The sequence below is a fragment of the Lethenteron reissneri genome, chromosome 27, assembly GCF_015708825.2.
Source record: "Lethenteron reissneri isolate LAM-NWPU_2019-01 chromosome 27, ASM1570882v1, whole genome shotgun sequence".
Taxonomy (NCBI): domain Eukaryota; kingdom Metazoa; phylum Chordata; class Hyperoartia; order Petromyzontiformes; family Petromyzontidae; genus Lethenteron; species Lethenteron reissneri.
Genome location: NC_083805.1, coordinates 7,076,637 through 7,096,118, shown reverse-complemented (window position 1 = coordinate 7,096,118; position 19,482 = coordinate 7,076,637). Strand labels below are relative to the sequence as shown.

The 19,482-nt window shown below is 40.2% G+C and overlaps 1 protein-coding gene across 1 annotated transcript in view; it reads right to left on the bottom strand.

Annotated features, from left to right (window-relative positions):
* The window catches only part of LOC133348461 (transmembrane protein 132E-like), a 149,535-nt gene that overhangs the window by 28,726 nt on the left and 101,327 nt on the right, over positions 1 to 19,482 (bottom strand). Inside the window, exons 4-6 of the mRNA XM_061561276.1 lie at positions 18,171 to 18,363; positions 6,082 to 6,225; positions 3,497 to 3,702 (exon numbers count right to left, since the gene is read on the bottom strand). Of these exons, the coding sequence (XP_061417260.1) occupies positions 3,497 to 3,702; positions 6,082 to 6,225; positions 18,171 to 18,363 (543 nt within the window). The remainder of the gene's footprint in view (positions 1 to 3,496; positions 3,703 to 6,081; positions 6,226 to 18,170; positions 18,364 to 19,482) is intronic.

Here is a 19,482-nt window from a genome sequence, read left to right as displayed (position 1 = left end):
TTTGGGTTAGATCACGTAAATATAAATGTCGTCAAACCCTTGTAATGTATTACTACATTAACCCTCCACCCCCCCCCCCATGATCCCCGCACCTAATTGGCTCACAGTGATGACATCACATTTACATCCTCTATTTAAGACTGAAACAGAAGGATTCTACTACAATTCTGGCTGCCGCCTGATGAGGCTGGATGTAATTACCGGCGAAACGTCATACTCGTATTGTAAATGTTTTGGGTTTCATCTCCAACACATCGGTGTGCTGAACTAGTAACTAAATGGCATGTTTTCTTTACGTGAAAAACCTTACGAATTGGCTGTGTCGGGTGGTGGCGAGTTTAACGACACATTTATGCAATTGTCGGAGGACAAGCTCTGCAAATTGAATTCAAACAGTCCCGTGAATGCTTTGCAAAGACTACTATGTTCAGTACAAATGTTAATAAATGTAATGCACATCAGAATCATCATTGTAACGTATGCAGCACGCAAGTGAGCAAGTTTAAAAGGCCTATTCTTTTCACAAGTTAGCATTACTACTTATTTGTGAGACATGCTTTATGATTTGTTGAACATTTCTCATCAGTGTCTTCATTCATCGAATCTGAGCTGTGTGAATTTACACATTATTCAGGGGATAAACTGTTGTTTGCTATGTGCTATACACAACACTTCTAATTACAAGATTTAACACGAAATATATACTATATTTATGTGCATTTATACCATATAATTAGCGATTATAGGAGCATTGTGTGTTCAGATTAACTGCCGATGCAAAGTTTAGAGGAAATTATGACTATGGCTAGTTATAATGCAGATATCCTTCACGGTTATGCACAATAAATGGTATTAATTTGTCCGTGAACTATTTTGATATTTGGTACAAAGAACATTCAGTGTTGCTCTGGAAGTGTTCATTTAAATTATTAATCATCTGAAGCCTTTTGGCGCACCACTTCTGGGTGCAAACCCTCCCATACTGTGTTGGTCATGGATGTTGTTTTATACCATTCGTCACCACACTGTTCAGTGCGACAGATTGGTGAAGGGGGACAGGTGGGAGAGATGGGAGTCCTGGTGGGTGACAGGGACTGGTTCAGACATAATTTCGATTCTCATCTGTCACTGCCCTTAGGAAACGAAATCACTGCACCTCTACTGCCTACCTATGTCGTTTTTATGACTATCTTATTTACCGTCTTTACTAAATTGTGCAAAAGTGAAAACGTTATGCACATACTATCATGCACGAGCATGGGGTGTAAGGGTTGTAAAGGGATTGCAGCTTGCATTGCCTTCCCTGTGCGTTTACTTGCGCGAGGTACGCCACTATACACCTCGATGTAAAATTGGGTGCAGAGTGTCCAGAGCTGTGAATAGCAAAACGTTTCGGTGCATTCGAAAGACAACCATTCCACATGCCAAACACTGCACTTACCGCACTTACAATCAACCAACCAACGCACTGTGTCCTACAATACGTGATTGAAATCCCCTGCGCTCTGAGATACAAAACAATGACTCACGCTGATTAAATGGCGGTACAGTTCTACTTAGTTCCTCTCAAGCCCAATGCACTCAGTTCCACTGGTGTTCTGAAGCCCAAAGGGACTCTTTGTGTAGCTCTACGCCACGTAATCACAGCGCACGTGATTTAATTGCCTGGACTATTTATTTCCCTCAAGTTATTGTTCCACTGTGAAAACTTGTGGTGGAAGTCACTGGCAAGTAATCTTTGGTGAATTTGGGGTCTTTGATAAAAACAGACTTCCATGGATTTCCATTTCGTAATTTTTTCTCCAGATTTCTCTGAGATTTTTAATAAAATATATATTTCTCAATTGCTCATTTAACACTAGTGGGGGTTTCAGATACTTTATCTGTAAAATCGAGAGAGTTTTCCCGTTGCTGTGAAATGTGTTAATTCTTCTTAGATATAAAGTAAATATAACTGAATGTTTACTTTTTGTAACATTCAGGTCATAGACCTTTGTCAATCACCGTTTGCTTCTTCACTCCCTGCTGACCTCACTCACCCACCTGGAACATCTTTCTCTTGACTCAAAATGTTTCCATCACCATAATCTTCTTCCCTGTCAATAACGATGCCAAACATTCTTTTTCTCGGAGTGGCATGATGCATCAATTCCAATTCATCTATGAATGTCCTATTATTAAGCTCACAATACACACATTAAATAATGTGTGGACGAATGTTCGTTTTTCAATTCATAGTTTGTGTTTGTAATCCCAGTGACTAATTGAGATTCTGCCATGTATTACAGACATGTTAGGAAAACATGTTCTCGAATCAGGTCTCAGCAATGTATTGAGTTGTTATGATTCGTGAGGAGTGGCGGGGGGGGGGTGAGCAGGGTAATTAATTACTATAATAGCCCAGAAATGTGTGTAACGCGCGTGACGTCACTCCCCGTCATTAATAATAAAATAATCATGAGCGGGTGGATTTTTACACTCATGCGGAAGGTCGAGCGGAAATCTTTATTTAACGCAAATTCGCTTTAAATTTGACGTTTCTTTATTGAAATGTAATCAAATCAATATTTCTACGCAGCAACAAAGTGTATTTGGTGTCTTTATGCATTTCTTCAGCACTTGAAACAAAAGGTAAGTCTAATATTTGCTTCTAAATTATGATAAAAAGTAGCCTATAGCCGTTAATCTGAAATATTCAATCGAAAATAATGACCCGCTCATGATTATGAATGAGGAGGTGGGGCCGGGGTCCACGTGAGTGACGTCATCCGCTCATGATTATTAATGAGGGAGTTTGTATCCCGCGTGTGACGTCACTACACATGCCGCACCCCTCCCCCCCACCTCATTAAAAAGGTCGACGGAAATATATTTTTCGCAAATTCGCTTTATATTTAACGTTTCTTTATTGAAAGTGAATCTAATAAATCATTCTACGCAGCAACAAAGTGGATTTGGGGTCTTTACTTTTTTCTTCAGCACTTGAGACAAAATATAAGTCTAATTTATGCTTCTACATTTCGGTTAAGTTGATATTTCTCGGTGATTTTCCAGATATTGTATTGCAATCCAATTTATTTGAACCCCAGCGACCGAAAGCAGAAGAGAATAAATTATCAGAGCAGTGAATTAGAACAAATTGAAGGTCAGTTATATACAATGCTACAGTGAAATGCAGTGAAGTGTTGTTTTATGACATACTTTCGTGAAAGATTCACTGCCATTCAATTTACACAAGATACAATTATACTCTGCTCATTTTTTCCGTAAATATTACAGCTTCAGTCCTAGGACGGGCAAAGAAGCTAGTTATTCCATATTTACACAATTCCATTTACAAAACATTATCACCGTCCATCCTTCCATGCTGATTTTACTGTCTCTCTCTCTCTGTTGTTAGTCTCTCTGCTCTACTGCTTAACACATGTAATGACACACAACACGATTTCCTTGTTTGGGGGGGGGGGGGGTGCCTGGCAATTCTTAATTAGTTTACCTTTTATCGTAAAGAATAGGCACCCGCCAATTCTTGATGGGGCTCAGCTGGCCGTCGGAGAGCTCTATGTGAAGAGGCAGCTTGGGCAGCCAGACGGTCAGGTCCAGGGAGGTGCGCAGGTGTTCATAGCTCACTTGGAGACGAGCCCTCACAGAGCCCCTGCTCTCGTTTCCTTGCACGTACGCAGACTGGCAGGCCGAGGAAACCTACAATGCAATACGAATTATTGTACGTTTCTAGAAGAAGGCTGATGGGGAAAAAACTAATTTCCCCGGATGAGTTTTTTTTTTAAGTCGTAGCATAAAGGGGAGCCCACCGCTGCACGATTTCAGTGCGCATTGTGTGTTGAAAAAAAAAGTCAATAAGCATTGTACATTTGTACTTCTGTTCTTTTGCTAGATGCTGATTGACACTGACAAAGTGCAAATAATTGCATTTTTTTCTACGGGGACCTGAATAGGATAGCGAGGTAATTTAGTTTATTTGATTGGATATGGAGGTAAAATAAAAAATAACATAAAAAGCACGACGTTTCGGAGGCAACAACACAAGCTTCCGTCTTCAGGTGGAACCGTCACAGCACGACTGCTTGATGCAGCTTGATGCAGCAGTCGTGCTGTGACGGTTCCACCTGAATACGGAAGCTTGTGTTGCCTCCAAAACGTCGTGATTTTTATTTTATTTTTATTTTATTTTATTAATTTAAATTTTTTACCTACGTGACTTTACCGAAAAAACCTAAGAATATGAATCCTTGCAGTCACGAAAGCTTCAAATCTAGAATGGATATGGAGGCTTTTATATTTGTGTCAATAATAACAGATGAAAGGTGCAGCCCTGCAATTACTTACACCACTGTCGGTGGAAGGGCCACGACTAGAGGGAGCTCTCGATCACCCCTCTTGAGGGTATTTTTGGCCTACTCTTTCATTCTGGTCACTTCTTGGAAGACGTGGTAGTATCCACTCTCTAACCCACCAAAATGGACCTGCTGATCAAATAATTGCATCATATCCGAATTAATACATCAATGAGAAATAGCACCTGCGGTGTTGATATACTTACTTCGAAATAAAATGCACCATAAATGTATAGTGCGACCCTTATAACAAAAATAAAAACACTATCTTGCATACATTTACATTAACAATACGTTGTCAACCACATTGTGCTTTTCGTGAGGATGTGCACAAGTTGTTTTCAACCTAGAATTAGCATGTACTTGGCCTTTTGGATGTAGCAAATTAATTCCAATATTTCCTTTCTTGCAGTCTATCAACAAAACGTGAAGCGCTTTGAAGAGTCTCGTCATCTGACATGCCATGTGAGATGTACTTTGAGTAATAATTGGGTAGGGCATATAGAATGGAGAGACCTTGTGAAGTACTATTATTTGCCTTAGACATGCCAATCGCAGCACGTTAAACTTGTTTTTTAAATATATACTTGTTATAAAACACAATATCAAAGGAAGCATGTAGAGTTATGGAAATTTTATTTATTTTTTCGTAAAAAAGCCTTTTCAAGTCTCGCATAAGACTTTGTGACACAATAGCTCCAATTAAAATGTACTGCCTATGATAAGGGAATGTGCCCTTAGTGACATGTTTGATCCAGAAAAAGTGCAGCAAGATCTGGAAGAATCTGTCCACCACAGGAGGGCCACGTGCGAGCTTAATTAATAGTTGATGGGACTCCACGCTTCAGGCCTTACTGTCTTTATTTATACAAGCTGGCACGTAATTAGCAAGTAGTCCCCTGCAATGTTAATTAAACCACACAAAGACAGCGGTCAATGGGTCACTCTGACTATGGGTGCAATAAATGAAAAGCCTAGGGGTCTTTCAAGTGCTATATTTTCTTGAAGATCTAAACGGGGGAATAACACACAGAAAATGCATCGCAGAAGACATTAAAATAAAATGTGGCTTTGATCTTCGAGGAACAGCTTAAAAATATAATCTGATACGAATAAAAAAATATGGTGCCTATGGATATATAATTATTCGAATGGTTCGGAACATAGTGTTAATGTATATAGTTAAACACGTAAACATTTAATAAAAAGTAAACATAAAAACGTAGATAAAAAAAAACTTAACTTACTTTTTTTGGCAAGTAAAGCCCACTGAGCTAATAGCTCTTTTTTCAGAGGCGACCTTTTCACAAATAACAGCTCATCGAAGTAGCTTATCACATGCAGCAATGTATAGTAACCAAATACTCTACACGAATTAATCAAAAAATGGAAGACAAAACCGGATGACCCAGAGAAAAATCCCAGCGACCACAGGGAGAGAGAACCAAATATACAGGATCGAACCCAGTAACCTCCTTCGTACCAGGTGAGGGAGATAACATCCCACCATTTTACCGTTTATTTACGAATTATAAATTGTGATGGGTTCATTTTGAATACGTTGATCGTTTGTCTGACAGTACAACCAATACTAAGGTGAGTTTGCACCGCTGACGGATTTATTTCTATTAACAGGTTTTTTTTTAGCAACTACCAGTTACTGAGGCTCTTCAAAAGCATAGGAGTGCGACTATGATTTCACGTGAAAGAGTAAATTATACTGTACCTTGATGACATGTTCGTCCTCCGACTGGCAGTGAGAGCGCTGCGTCACGTCTGACAAGGTGCCATTTGCTTCCAGCATGATGACTCTGAGAGGTATGTTCACTGGCCTGCCGGTCAGCACGGCCGTGTTCACCAACTCGTGGGACTGTCAAGGGAAGGCACCGTGAACAGAGAATAGGTTATACCGCACACAATGCGTATGGGAGGAACAATACGCAGTGCTCTTTACGTAAATAGTAATAACAATAATTATGTTAATACATATGCCGTGTGGTGTATGTTGCTCAAAGCATAACGTGTTATGATTTAGAGCCGTTTGTCAATCTACTGATGGCTGAAGACCTCCACTGGGCTCAGCACTTGATCATAATTCACCAGGGATGTTGTGGCTGGCAATCAAAACTCGGGTCACCAGGTTCACAGAGCAGTGTGCTAACCAATCCACTGCCAACGTGCCCACACATGCTTCATGGGTACGTTTGTTATGAGTATTCCTCTATATTCGTATGTAACATGGTAGCGATGCCTGACTTTAAATGTAACGTCTAACTGCTCTTCATTTTGGCACTAAAAGCCAATATGTTGACGGACCCTTAAGACAGCCGATCACCATAAACACTTGGTGGGAAAAAGCAGCAATGTTCACTACATATATACCCTTGATAAATTACAATTATTGTTTGATCTGGTCATTATCATGAGCACCTTTCAAGAAATTAGTCGGCATATATAAGAATAAATCTTCCCCTGTGATTGAAATGGAAATTATATAATCCATGTATATGAACGGCAATGTGAAATTGGTCCTTGACAAAGAGGACAGATTGGAAACTAGCCACTACACAAAAATGTGTCATGAACGAAAAATCAAATAGTGTAACTGCACTGCGAATGAAACACAATTCAAGGACATCTTGCTGAACATTAAGTGGCTAAATTGGAACTGGGCCTAGCACATGGCCTGAAGGGTAAACTACAGATGGACAATGAGAGATACCAACTGGTAACCAATTGAAGGGTATTGTTAAATCACAATGTTAAAGTAATGGGTTCAAGACATTTGCAGGAGTTAGTGGTCAAGAGTAGCAAAAAGTTTGAGGGTTAGAGGGAAGGAGAGTTGGAAGAAACATTTTCCCTGCAGTAGATTGAGAATTGCTAATGGATGTGATAAACACAGATGCCTTGTTATAATTTGATAAACAGGAATATAGGCAGTGTATTTAAGGGAAAACTGAAGTTCCATTATTCTGGGAAAACTGACATCCATTGACATTGAAAATGGGGAGAGTAATACAGTACTTGATTTTCACATTTTAATCATCATGTAATCATCCAATAATAAACACTTCAACATTTCAGAGTTGTATGACATACAGGCATAGGCTTCATTCAGTAAAGTTGAATGAACAACTTAACCAAGGCTCTCTGTGATTGCAATTTTAATCCAAAACTTAATTGTCTCTCATCAACTTTGCACCGACCATAAGCTATGTAAACTGTGACTGGATACAATTATTCAGGAGCCCTGACAATTACAAACGCCTTAGATAATTCTACGTAATGATAATGTGCAATTATAGTTAGTGTAATTATATATCTGGCCAGCTGGCACAGTGGGTAGATCATGCAGGTCATTTAAAATTATTGTGAGTTCAAATTCCAGTCAGAAATTAACTTAGCCCATCATCCCCGCAGGGTAATAAAACAAGTATCTTTGTGGGAAGTCAACAGTGGTATTCTATAGAAATACTTGCCCCTGCCATAGGAACGTCTAATTTTATCCATTAGTTCAAGGCTGTAAATGGAAGATGAGGGTCACTCAGCACCCATTTAATCAGGAAACCAATTTCACTTCTTAAGAGTCATTCTCACTTGAATATCTCTTGGAATATGCTATACGTGTGATCTTTACATTTAATGAGTTTTATACTGGTCCGAGAGCACGTCTACCGAAGATATGGAGCAATGAAATCAGGTCGCGTGCGGGCGCTCAGTGGATTAATAATCAGAGTATAGTGAGATATTCCGTTGGATTGCGGAGGCCTTCTTCCAACAGTGGATAGCTGATGATTGTGAGTCGTATACAAAACTCATTGAGGTAAATATTGATTAGATTTCTTGAAGGCATTTCCATTTTTTGCTCGTTTCCTTGGGTGTGAGGGTTATAAACAGTGCAGACACATGTCCACGGTTTTTATTAACAACTTCGTTTAACTGACGGTCGAGAAGTACGTCAATGATGCGGCGCCTGCTCGCACATCAACGCTTACTTGAATTAATTGATTACTTTATAAATTAATCTTCAATGTACAATTTTTTGTTTGTGTGGAGTGAGGGTGCCCGTAAACTCGTTCACAAGGAGCAGGCGCGCCTGAAGCACGTGGCGCCTGAAACACGTGGAGCCTGCTTCCTGGGCGAGGCGATTCGAGAGTTTTGGGGACCACGGCTTTTTGACCTACACACAAATATATATATAAATAACTAGCTTTAACTAGCCGGCTTCGCCCGGGACTTGGATTCACCACGCCCGGCCGCCTTTGTCTCCCCAGTGGCGATGTTCACACACCACACCAGTTAATTGTTTGAGGCTGAGTCGACCTAGGGGAGGCCTAGGACCGGTTCAAATAATCGTCACTGGTGGTGGCCGTGAGCGGGGATCGAACTATTGTCGCCGGGTTCGAAGCGCAGCGCGCTAACCACGACACGACAATGCGTTATGCTTCCACATGCGCGGGTCACGTGACAGATTTGACGTCACAGCTCACTTGCCGTGCAAAAAACAGATATGGATTATTGAGCTCCCCCATCCAAAAAAATGTATAATAAAAGTGTCTTTTTTATAATTTTTGCATGGTGTACAGTCTGGAAAGTACCCACATGGCAAATTTCCAGATTATTGCATGTCGGGAAGTACGCTAAAAAATTTGAACAGACACACATAATCACAACTTTGCCTTTTATATACTGTATATGGAGATAAGGCGTCCATAAAAAATGTGAATTGCTTTAAAGTAGCGGATTAATTGATTGATGTCGATTTTGATACAGGCATGCATTGTCACCGGATCTGAGTACGTGTGAAAATTTTGGAATTGATTGGTCAACAGGAAGTAAACTAAATTTTGATTACAAGATTTGACCACGACACGAGAATCGCGTTAAGTAAAACCGTTGAAGAAAAACGAATTTGCACTTGTTATTCAACTGCACAAACACTCACGAGTACGCACACAGAAGTTCACACACTCGTGGTCTGACACGAGCAAGGCGGTAAGTGGAAGTTATATTAAAATAAATAATACCAACAAAGTTTCGTGTTATTTTTTTGTAACAGCTGAACGAAGAAATTGATAATCAGCTTCCTTCAACTCATGCACATGTTTAATATCACCGAGTAATGTGGTGGCACTCATATTCACTGGTGGCTCTCAGCAAGAACAGTGGCTCTCAGCAAGGACAGTCACCAATGAATATTCACACAGTGCCCCTCATTTCATTGAGCCAAGAAAGATGATGGGCTGCGTCAACTCTAAAACAGTATTTAAATTCACACCCTTCGAAACATAACATTTAATAACGTAGTACATTTGCTATTTGCGCCATTTTTATACCACAAGCTTTTACAGATGGATGTCGTCTGCCGGTAGAGGGTGAAGTTGTGATGTGGATTTACAAAATCAAGCGATTTGTCGGTAACATTTCAAATTTGGCATACTTTTAAGTTTTTATTTCATTAATTAGGTATAGCCCTATGAGCCATGCGGCTCTTGAATCAACAAACAAACATGAATAAAGAACATCTTAAAGTGACGACGCGCAACAGAAACATCTAGGAAAAAAACAGAAAAATCTACTTGAACCACGACACCGGCAGACATGGCCTATTTTTAAATCCTTTATATTAAGTTCGCTTGCTTGCTTGCTTGCGTGCTTGCTTGCTTGCTTACGACCGTGCAAACCTTTTGGTCGTTTTGTAACCCACTTCCCGTGATACAATCGAGCTGACATTTTGCACACAGACTCGTTGTGCGAGACAATTAATGTTCGTGAAAAAAAATTCAAAATTTTACACTGTTTAGGGAAAACAAATTAAATATTTAATTACCAATTGTTTAATACTGCAGACAATCATCTGACCCATAGGTGGCAGCCATCTCAAGCCAGAGAACGAGAGGACTCTAGCCGCCACGCATATAAAGGATTTAGAGTGAAAAACTTTGTTTTTACGGGTTATACTTATTAAATTCTTTATATTAAGTTCACTTGCGCGCTTGCTTGCTTGCTTACGACCGTGCAAATCTTTCGGTCGTTTTTTAACCCACTTCCCGTGATCCAATCGAGCTGACATTTTCCACACAGACTCGTTGTGCGTGACAATGAATGTTCGTGAACAATTTTTTCCAAAATTTTACACTTTTTAGGACAAAAATATTATATTAAATTACCAATTGCTTAATGGTGCCATGCAATCATCTGACCCATAGGTGGCAGCCATCTCAAGCCAGAGGACGAGAGGACTCTAGCCACCACGCATATAAAGGATTGATAGTGAAAAACTTTGTTTTTACGGGTTATACTTGTTTTTCAAATGATGTCATGGCATCTTTATCATCCACTTGGTAAATGCACCCACAGAAAACCACGAACATCTGCAACAAGTAGCGCGAACGCGGTTACTGATCGTCCACGTGACCACCTTGACAAATGCACGCCAGTCCTGATTGTGGAATACAGATGGAAAAAAAACTTGACAGCACTGCGCATTATCGATGCGTTCTTGGAACTTGACTCGTGAGTGAATGTATGTCTAAATAGTGTCCACTCAAACATCACCGCATGCAGTCATTAACGTGTCAGCCTATGATCGTGTCTCCATTTACCGCAGTTCTACAGCCTCCGACACCACTTCTGCCCCTCCCCCACTCCTAAACCATAACAGTAAATCCGATCTCATCTCCATATTTCCCCTGAACCTTCTCTGGCTGCCACTTACCCTCCCTCCTTGCCCACACCCCATCTCTCTTCTTTCTTTTTCTTGAAACGAGTGACCTTTAAACGCGGTGACTGATGATAAAAGGGTATTAAATTAAATTCTGTTTGCACTACCGTTGGTGTTATAATTCTGCATTTTACGCTTCCGTTGCCTTTATTTAATTCTGAGGATCTATTACTTTAACAAAAATATATTTGCTTTAGGCTGAGATTCCCTTGCTAAGGAATCCAGGCCATCCAAAGGGACTGTTATACAGTATTTTGCACCCATGACATTTACCACGTCCGTACTTTTCTGAAACTAAATTAGGTTAATCGTGATTCAACAAATATTTGAGGATGGAGAATAACCACAGGCTATAATGCACTTGTAACTAAATTGTACTGAAGTTTGTTGAGATTATGATGGGTTTTCTTCTTCAAATGAATGTCCGCATCTTTGTTGAACACTTGAAAACATTTGACTTTGGGATCACTTACTGATAATATTTAAATCACATTTCATTCCTGAGAGTGACTTTAAACAAAAAGTGACGCTTGGACTAACTTTATTTTTGCAATTCATAACTTGTGACAGTGCAATATTCTCTGGTAACATTATTACAATATTGATGAGATCTTGTATGAAAATTCTACCAACTACATAAATTCCAATGCATGATAATACACACTCTGTAGTCAATTCAACCACGGATATTTTACATTAATTACGAAAGTCGAGGAAATATACTTCTCAATGTAACCCTGATGTGTCCCACTAGTAGTGCATTTAAAATGTAAACGTTATCAAATGTGTTCCCTTTCAGAGTAAATATGTTTATCTCGGCTGAATTAACTTTTGATTTAAAACAAATGATGAAAGATGCTGTACGCCAGAGGAACCGATTAAAAGCAAAATACAATTGCACAGTAATGTTCAGGAATGGCCCTTAGCAATACCTATATCAATATTTGGATATAAACACCAGCTAGCGTATACAACAATACCCCGATGTATGTCTCCCCCTCGTACGCCGTTTGCAAATACGTCATCAAATCATTAATACCTCTACCCGATTTGCATCACCTCAACTCACACTCATGTAGCGGACAGCATCCATCTGTCCTTTCTCGTATCCGTCGCCTCTCAGCCTTCGCCTCCACCTACCCACGAATGCACCCCCGATGTAAACCCGGGGGTATTACTGTTTAACATTTGTCACACTTGGACCTTGGATGGCTAAACAACAGGGATATATTTTCTTGGTTCTTTCGGTAAAGGCACGTAGAAGGGAAACAATAAAGTAATAAAAATATAAAACAATTAAATAATACAAATATAAAACAATTACATTTAATTGTTTTATATTTTTATTATTTTACTATTTCCCTTCTACGTGCCTTTACCGAAAGAACCAAGAATATGAATCCCTGCAGTCACGAAAGCTTATATCAAAATTTTACAGGGATATGTTTAAAAATATTTATTATTTGTCATATAGTCTGAAATACAAAAACAACTTCAATCCGCGAGTATTACATATTCATATTGAGACTTACGTGGGATGAGGGACACAAATTAGAGAAACAATGAGGGCCATAAAATGTCAATTAGTGAATCTGGCATACAGTTCTACGCATGAATGCGCGCACACTCAGACATGCACAAACACATGTGGTGCTCACAAGTGAGGACACATCACGTCAATGTTAGGATGGATGATGAAACGTGCATGTCTTTGTCTTCGTAAGTCCCAAGGAAAACGTAATGGCACCGTCATGATTTGTAAAATGCATAGCATGGTGTAAGCGCATACATAACCTCTATCTTTAGTGTCATCTTTGAACGAAGACTGTAAAAGTTCGTGAAAAGTAATCAAACGTGCTCCTGCATTCCTCTCTGCCTCTATCTGTTATTTTGATCTATTTTTAATTCATGTGCTGCTTCCTTTATCACATGGATTGTCGCTCTTTGTTTTGCTCACAATCCGAGCGAAAGTTGCAGAGTCATCATTTTCCTGTGGTTGCTTGTACGTGCAAATAAAAGTAATTTTCGCAAAGTGTTTTAGTCGCTACAAAAGTATTTTCAGTTTTATGAATATCCACATGAATTGCACTACATCCATTGAAACATAATAACTCGACTTTAAATGTATTCAATCAAAACACATTTCTGCCAGCACCTAGTTGCCCACGTAAAATTATGTAAGTCTAAATTTTCTGAATTTTTTTCATATGCAGTGTGACAATTTAAATGTGGGCATCGGCCATCACGGTGAAGACATTTATGTTCTGCCGGTTCTCTGTTGTACTGTGAAAAAAGTGGTTTGGATATGCCCCTCTAATTACCATTATATTTACAAGACAAATGCTGTGGAAGCCAGACGCCAGGGAAAAAAATATGTACATTACAGCATGCATGCCTGAATACTAATGCTATCATCTTATTGGTTCTTTCGGTAAAGTCACGTAGATAGAAAATTAAATAAAAATGACATAATAAAATTAAGTAAGATAAAAAATAATAATAATTTGAAAATAAAAGCAAAAAACCCACGACGTTTCGATCGCAACACAAGCGATCTTCATCAGGCGGAGACAAAAGAGGGGGCAAGCCTCTAAATCAGGGGTCGGGAACCTTTTTGACTGGGAGAGCCATAAAAGCCAAATATTTCTAAATATATTTCATTGAGAGCCATATAGTATTTTTAACGTATAATAAATTAAATATGTCTTACTTTTAATGCGACTTCTGGTGCTGCATGGTTTTGCTGATGGCCTTGTAGTCTGGTTCATACGTGGTCTGGTTGAGCTTCATGCAGGCGTGACCCGTGAAATTTATCTTCAATACTAATTTCTGTTTACTTTAAAATGACACAGTATTATTAAGCAATATCACAAGTATTTTAAAATCAGTTCCAAACTGATTTTTTCTTTTTTCTTTTTGTATTCTTTTTTTTTCAACTCAAAATTGGCTGGGAGCCATATGCAGTCACTGGAAGAGCCATATATGGCTCGCGAGCCATAGGTTCCCGACCGCTGCTCTAAATGCAACTGCTTATAAGGGCTTTCAAAGTGGGCGGGGCAGCCAGCGCAAATGTAGGAGACAATGGGGGGAGGGAGGGGGCAGAGACAGGGGGAGAGAGAAGGGGGGGGGGGGATCAGAGACAGGGGGAGAGAGGGGGGGGGGGCTGAAAGGCGAGGGCGCAGTCCAAGTGTGTTAGATAATGGGGGGAGGAAGAGGGTAGAGATCGGGGAGAGAGAGGGGGGTAGAGATGGGGGGGGGGGGGGCATTGCACCTCGCTACACCCATCCACACTGCTGATGGTAGAGGTTGACAAGAAAACACAAATAAAGTCATGACCCGAAGTGGTTGATGACATATTTCCAATGATTGCTGAGTTTAAAACCGTCATCTCGGTTGAAATTGTGTCTGTGTCTGTATATATGGATGGCTTCGTGAACAAATCTTTGTTGATAGCCAGTCAGCTTGTCAAGTACCATCGTCTTAGAGAAATCAATTTCGTGTGAGCCAGCCACATTAAAACAATGATCAGCCACGGCAGAAGTATTGGTCCTGCCGTGTTTCAGATCTGCCTTATGTTCACGAACACGGTCCGAGACATGGCGTTTAGTTTCCCCAATGTAACTGCTGCCGCAGATACAGCTTAGTGTGTAGACGCCGGGATATTGCAAGTCAGGAATCGTGTCCTTCACAGATGGGATCAGATCACGAATTTTATGCACTGTGTTAAATCGGACCTGAATCTTGTGTTTGTTCAAGATTTTGGAAATCCTTTTGGTTATCCCTGATATGTAAGGCAAGGTGATGGTTTTGATTGGATCTTCAGATGGCTTCTTCCTCACGGCTGGGGTGATGGCTTTGCGGATTGTGTAGTCAGAATATCCATTCGCCTTGAGAGCCTGGTGTACGTGTTTGAGTTCATTGGTCAGGTGTTCATGGTCGGAGATACATTGAGCTCTATGGTGTAACGTTTTGATGAGGGAATTCTTCTGGGATGGATGGTGGTGGGAATCAGGTTTTAGGTAGGCGTGAATATGGGTAGAGTGGCTCAATGAGCCATCTGGTCTCTTTTTGATTAAGACTTCCAAGAAAGTTAGCATGCCATCCTTTTCTACCTCCATGGTGAATTTGATTGTTGGGTGTTTGGAATTGATGTGGTTGAGGAATTGTTTCAGAGCCGGTCGGCCATGTGGCCAGATGCCAAACGTGTCATCCACGTATCTCTTCCACGAGGACGAGCGTAGAGTGGAAGCCTGGATGGCGTCCATCTCAAAATTTTCTAGGAAAATGTTGGCCACAACCGGAGATAAGCGAGAACCCATTGGGGTGCCTTCAGCTTCTTTGTAGAATGTTCCATTGTAGAATGTTTATTTTATGTTATTTAATTTTATTATCTGTTATTTTAATTTTATTTTCTATCTATGTGACTTTACCGAAAGAACCAAGAATATTAATTCTTGCAGTCACAAAAGTTTTAAGTCAAAATTAATGCTATAATTTGCTGCAGTGACTCGGCTTACCATCAGTGTTATAATAAAGTTGAATAATTGAACAATACCTTTTTTGTTATTGATAGGGAAATTTCCATTTTCAGAGCAATGAATAAGAAATGTATTTGATTAAAATACCAATCAAAACATTCCTTTAATGGGCAATTAAAACGAGTGTCATATGCTTGTCATTGCCCCCTTGTCAAGTTGTGGACATCTTTTTTGGAGTTCGTGACGTTTAGTTTGCAACAAGGTGGTTTCAGTTTGCCAATCACTATATTGTATGAAGACATTTTCGAAGAGATATAATTATAATTGACCATTATTCCTTCTCACTGTGATTCATGGCAATCGTCTCTTCGTGTGGTTTGATAATAAATTTATTTACAAGGAATTCTGATTTTACAATATGTAATGATTCTGAAGGAGATTAAAAATACATTTATTTTGTGGTTCAATTGCATTTTGTATTGGAGTGGAACTCTCAATATTGGAAAAGAGGAATTACTCCATACACTTTGTAATAAGAGTTTCTGATTTGCAGGTACTTTCATTTCACAATATTTTTTTTCTGCACACAATTCTCTACGATTAATTAATCATACGAATCAAAATGAAAAAAAAAACTCAATGCAATCACTTATGCAGAATATGTTTTATGACGCAAATATAGTAGCTAACTCTTTGGTTCTTTCGGTAAAGTCACGTAGAAAGAAAATACATTAAATAATAGAATACGACGTTTCGATTGCAACACAAGCAGTCGTCATCAGGTAGAACTACATTTGAGAAACAGACAAAACACAGACACACAGAGAGAGACACACAACATAGACACACAGAGACCCAATGCCTCTGTGTCATGGTCTTAAATAGAGAGAGAGGGGGGGGGGGGGGGGCAGAGAGAGAGGTGTGGGTCTGCTGGAGCAGAGATATTAGCATGTCAATGAGAGAGCTGTGTGGAAATCCACCCCGAAGCGGCCGGGGGAGAGAAAGAGCGAATGGACCTATGAGAGCCTGGTAAATTTTGGAGAGAGAAATAGGCAGTTTGAGAAAACAAACTTAGTATTTTTTGGAAAATGTAATGCAATGCAACGCAGAGAGTCGGCTAACACACAGTTAACGCATAGTCTGGTTGATTACGTTCTCCAAAGATTGCTAAATTAGAGCTGTGTGGAAATCCACCCCACGGCAGCAGGGGAAGAGAAAGACCCAGCAAGCCTGGTAAATTTAGAGAGAGTTGTGTGGAAATTCACCCCGAAGCGGCTGGGGGAGAGAAAGAGCGAGGACCTATGAGAGCCTGGTAAGTTTTAAGAGATAGAAATAGGTAGTTTGAGAAAACAAACTTAGCAAAAAAAAATTGGAAATGTAATGCTAATTTCTCTGCTCCAGCAGACCCACCTCTCACTCTGCCCTATTCCCCCTCTCTCTCTATTTAAGGCCATGACACAGAGGCATTGGGTCTCTGTGTGTCTATGTTGTGTGTCTCTCTCTGTGTGTCTCTGTGTTATCTCTCTCTGCTTGTGTGTCTGTCTGTGTATTTCCGTGTTTGTGTTTTGTCTCTTTCTCAAATTTAGTTCTACCTGATGACGACTGCTTGTGTTGCAATCGAAACGTCGTTTTATATTATTTAATTTATTTTCTTTCTACGTGACTTTACTGAAAGAACCAAAGAGTAATTCCTGCAGTCACGAAAGCTTCAAATCATAGTAGCTAACTGTAGGAAATTCGGTGGGGATTTTTTTGTGACTGCATTAGTAGCACCAAGGCCCTTAGGCCATGATAAAGTAAACAAACATGCCTACATAATTATTTTCTACACAATGTAAAAAAGTACATTTCAATTACTTCCAGAAAATGGCTCGAGCCTTGACTTTTTAAAAGCCTTTCAGCTACAATGCCCATGCCTCACGTTTTCATGTAATGTTTAACAGATACAATATATGAACAGCAACAAAAATCACTAAGAAATTAACTGTGTACCATTTAATAATAAGAAATTAATTGTAAGAAAAGTTTACCCAATAGTCGTATTTTTGAAAATTTCAATTTACAAACGTGTGTGTTTTATTGAATTTGAATGTGCTAAAACTTAACTCGTAATTAAACTAAATTTGCAAAAAAAAAAGAGAAATCCATAATCGGTGAGGGCCACATAATGCTCGATTTCACAAGCTTACACAATTGCAACACTTTTTCCTGTGATATGCACCGGCCCCCTTTCAAATTAGCTTGAGCGTCGAAATGCATTATATGCACACGAGCGCGCAGCCTCGAGTGTTTAGTATTTTGATGCAGACTCCTCAGGATGTCTTTTTTCAAAGATCAATGCTGGCTGGCTATTTGCGGTGTTGGTGATCAATGCATGGCTAAACAATCAAGGGAACCGAGTAGAGCCACTGCAACCACTTAGATAATAACACTAAAAACAACAGGCACGCACACAAGCACAATGGGTCATCTGGGGTCATTCGGTTAACAGTGCGAATGCTGTGTGAATTTTATAGCTGCATGATTTCCTGCGAGACAAAAAAACACACCCCCCCAAAAAACACACACAGTCAGGCTGGTTTCAAGCAATTTTCGTTTCAAACGTTTTCACACCTTTGGGATTATCTTTATCGCAGTGATGTCCCTCTGAGTGACGGTCAGCTCCGTGATGATGCGGTCTTGATCCAGAATGGGACCCCTGTTGTCGTAATCGACTTGCCAGAGGATGCGTCGCGTCACCGATAGACTCGTCACGTTGTCCATCTCGAACAAAAATCGGGCAATCTCGAGAGCAGACTCTCCACCGCTGTGCAGAAAAACAAAAAGCGAGAGAGATGGGGGTGGGTGGGGGAGAGGTTAAATACGTGTCCTTATGATGCATGGTTTAGAGACTATGATTGTAAATTCGTATTGTCAAAGTATTTAAAAATGCATTCTACACGACATGTTATGCTCCTTGGTGAACGTGCAGCCTTTGTGCTTATAATTATATGTTGAAATTGTAATTTCTACATAATTTTTTAATAAAGCATTTCTGATAATATCGGCTGTGAATGCAACTGCATCTCAAGATGCTGTACAAACACAACAACAAAAACCACCATTCGACACCAAGTGGCGGTGACATCACCGCAGCGCGTGTGTCAGGCTATGTGCACTTTAAGGCCACGTGAAGTGCCATGTGTTGGCTGACTGAGATGACTGACCGATGCACCACCTGTGCCCCCTACTGTACCAACTTGCTGTGTTATAGCCGCCTGGTGCTCTGCTCGTTGTTGTGAGAGTCGCTTCTCTGCCCTCCGTTGCTGGAGGGCGACTGCCTCCAACTGCCCAGCAGCGTCCTTCACGAACCTCCTCCACAGAGGCCGATCTTGACACCGCTGGTACCAGTCATTGGCAAGTCCACTCAGCTCCACATCCTCTCGTGCCACATCACTCCATCTCTTCTCTAGCCCGTGACGAGCTCGTTGAGACCCCTCTATCTGACCGAACAAAAGCTATTTGGGCTTGCGGTGGCTGGGCAGAAGAAAATGAAGGCATCAGGACTGGATTTTGAACGAAATTACTGTAGAGGCGACAAAAATATATAAATGAGACAGTCAACACAAATGAGACATACAGCATACACAGGCATGGGAGGACAAGCAAGACACTCATGTCCATGGGATGGGCAGTACAGAGAGTACCGACGGTCAAGACTGAGCACAAATAATATCACGTGGGAAGAGGAGTACAAACAGGATAGAGAGTACACATGGGACCGGCAGAAAAAATGAGACCGAAAGTACAGCTGCTAATTGAAAATCATACTGAAAAAACTGGACAAACCGTGCAGACAGGAGACGGGGTTGTCCATGATTGTATTTACAGTTGGTTCTGAGAGTGGGAATTAAAAACAATGAAAAGCTATCTGTAAAATCCCTTC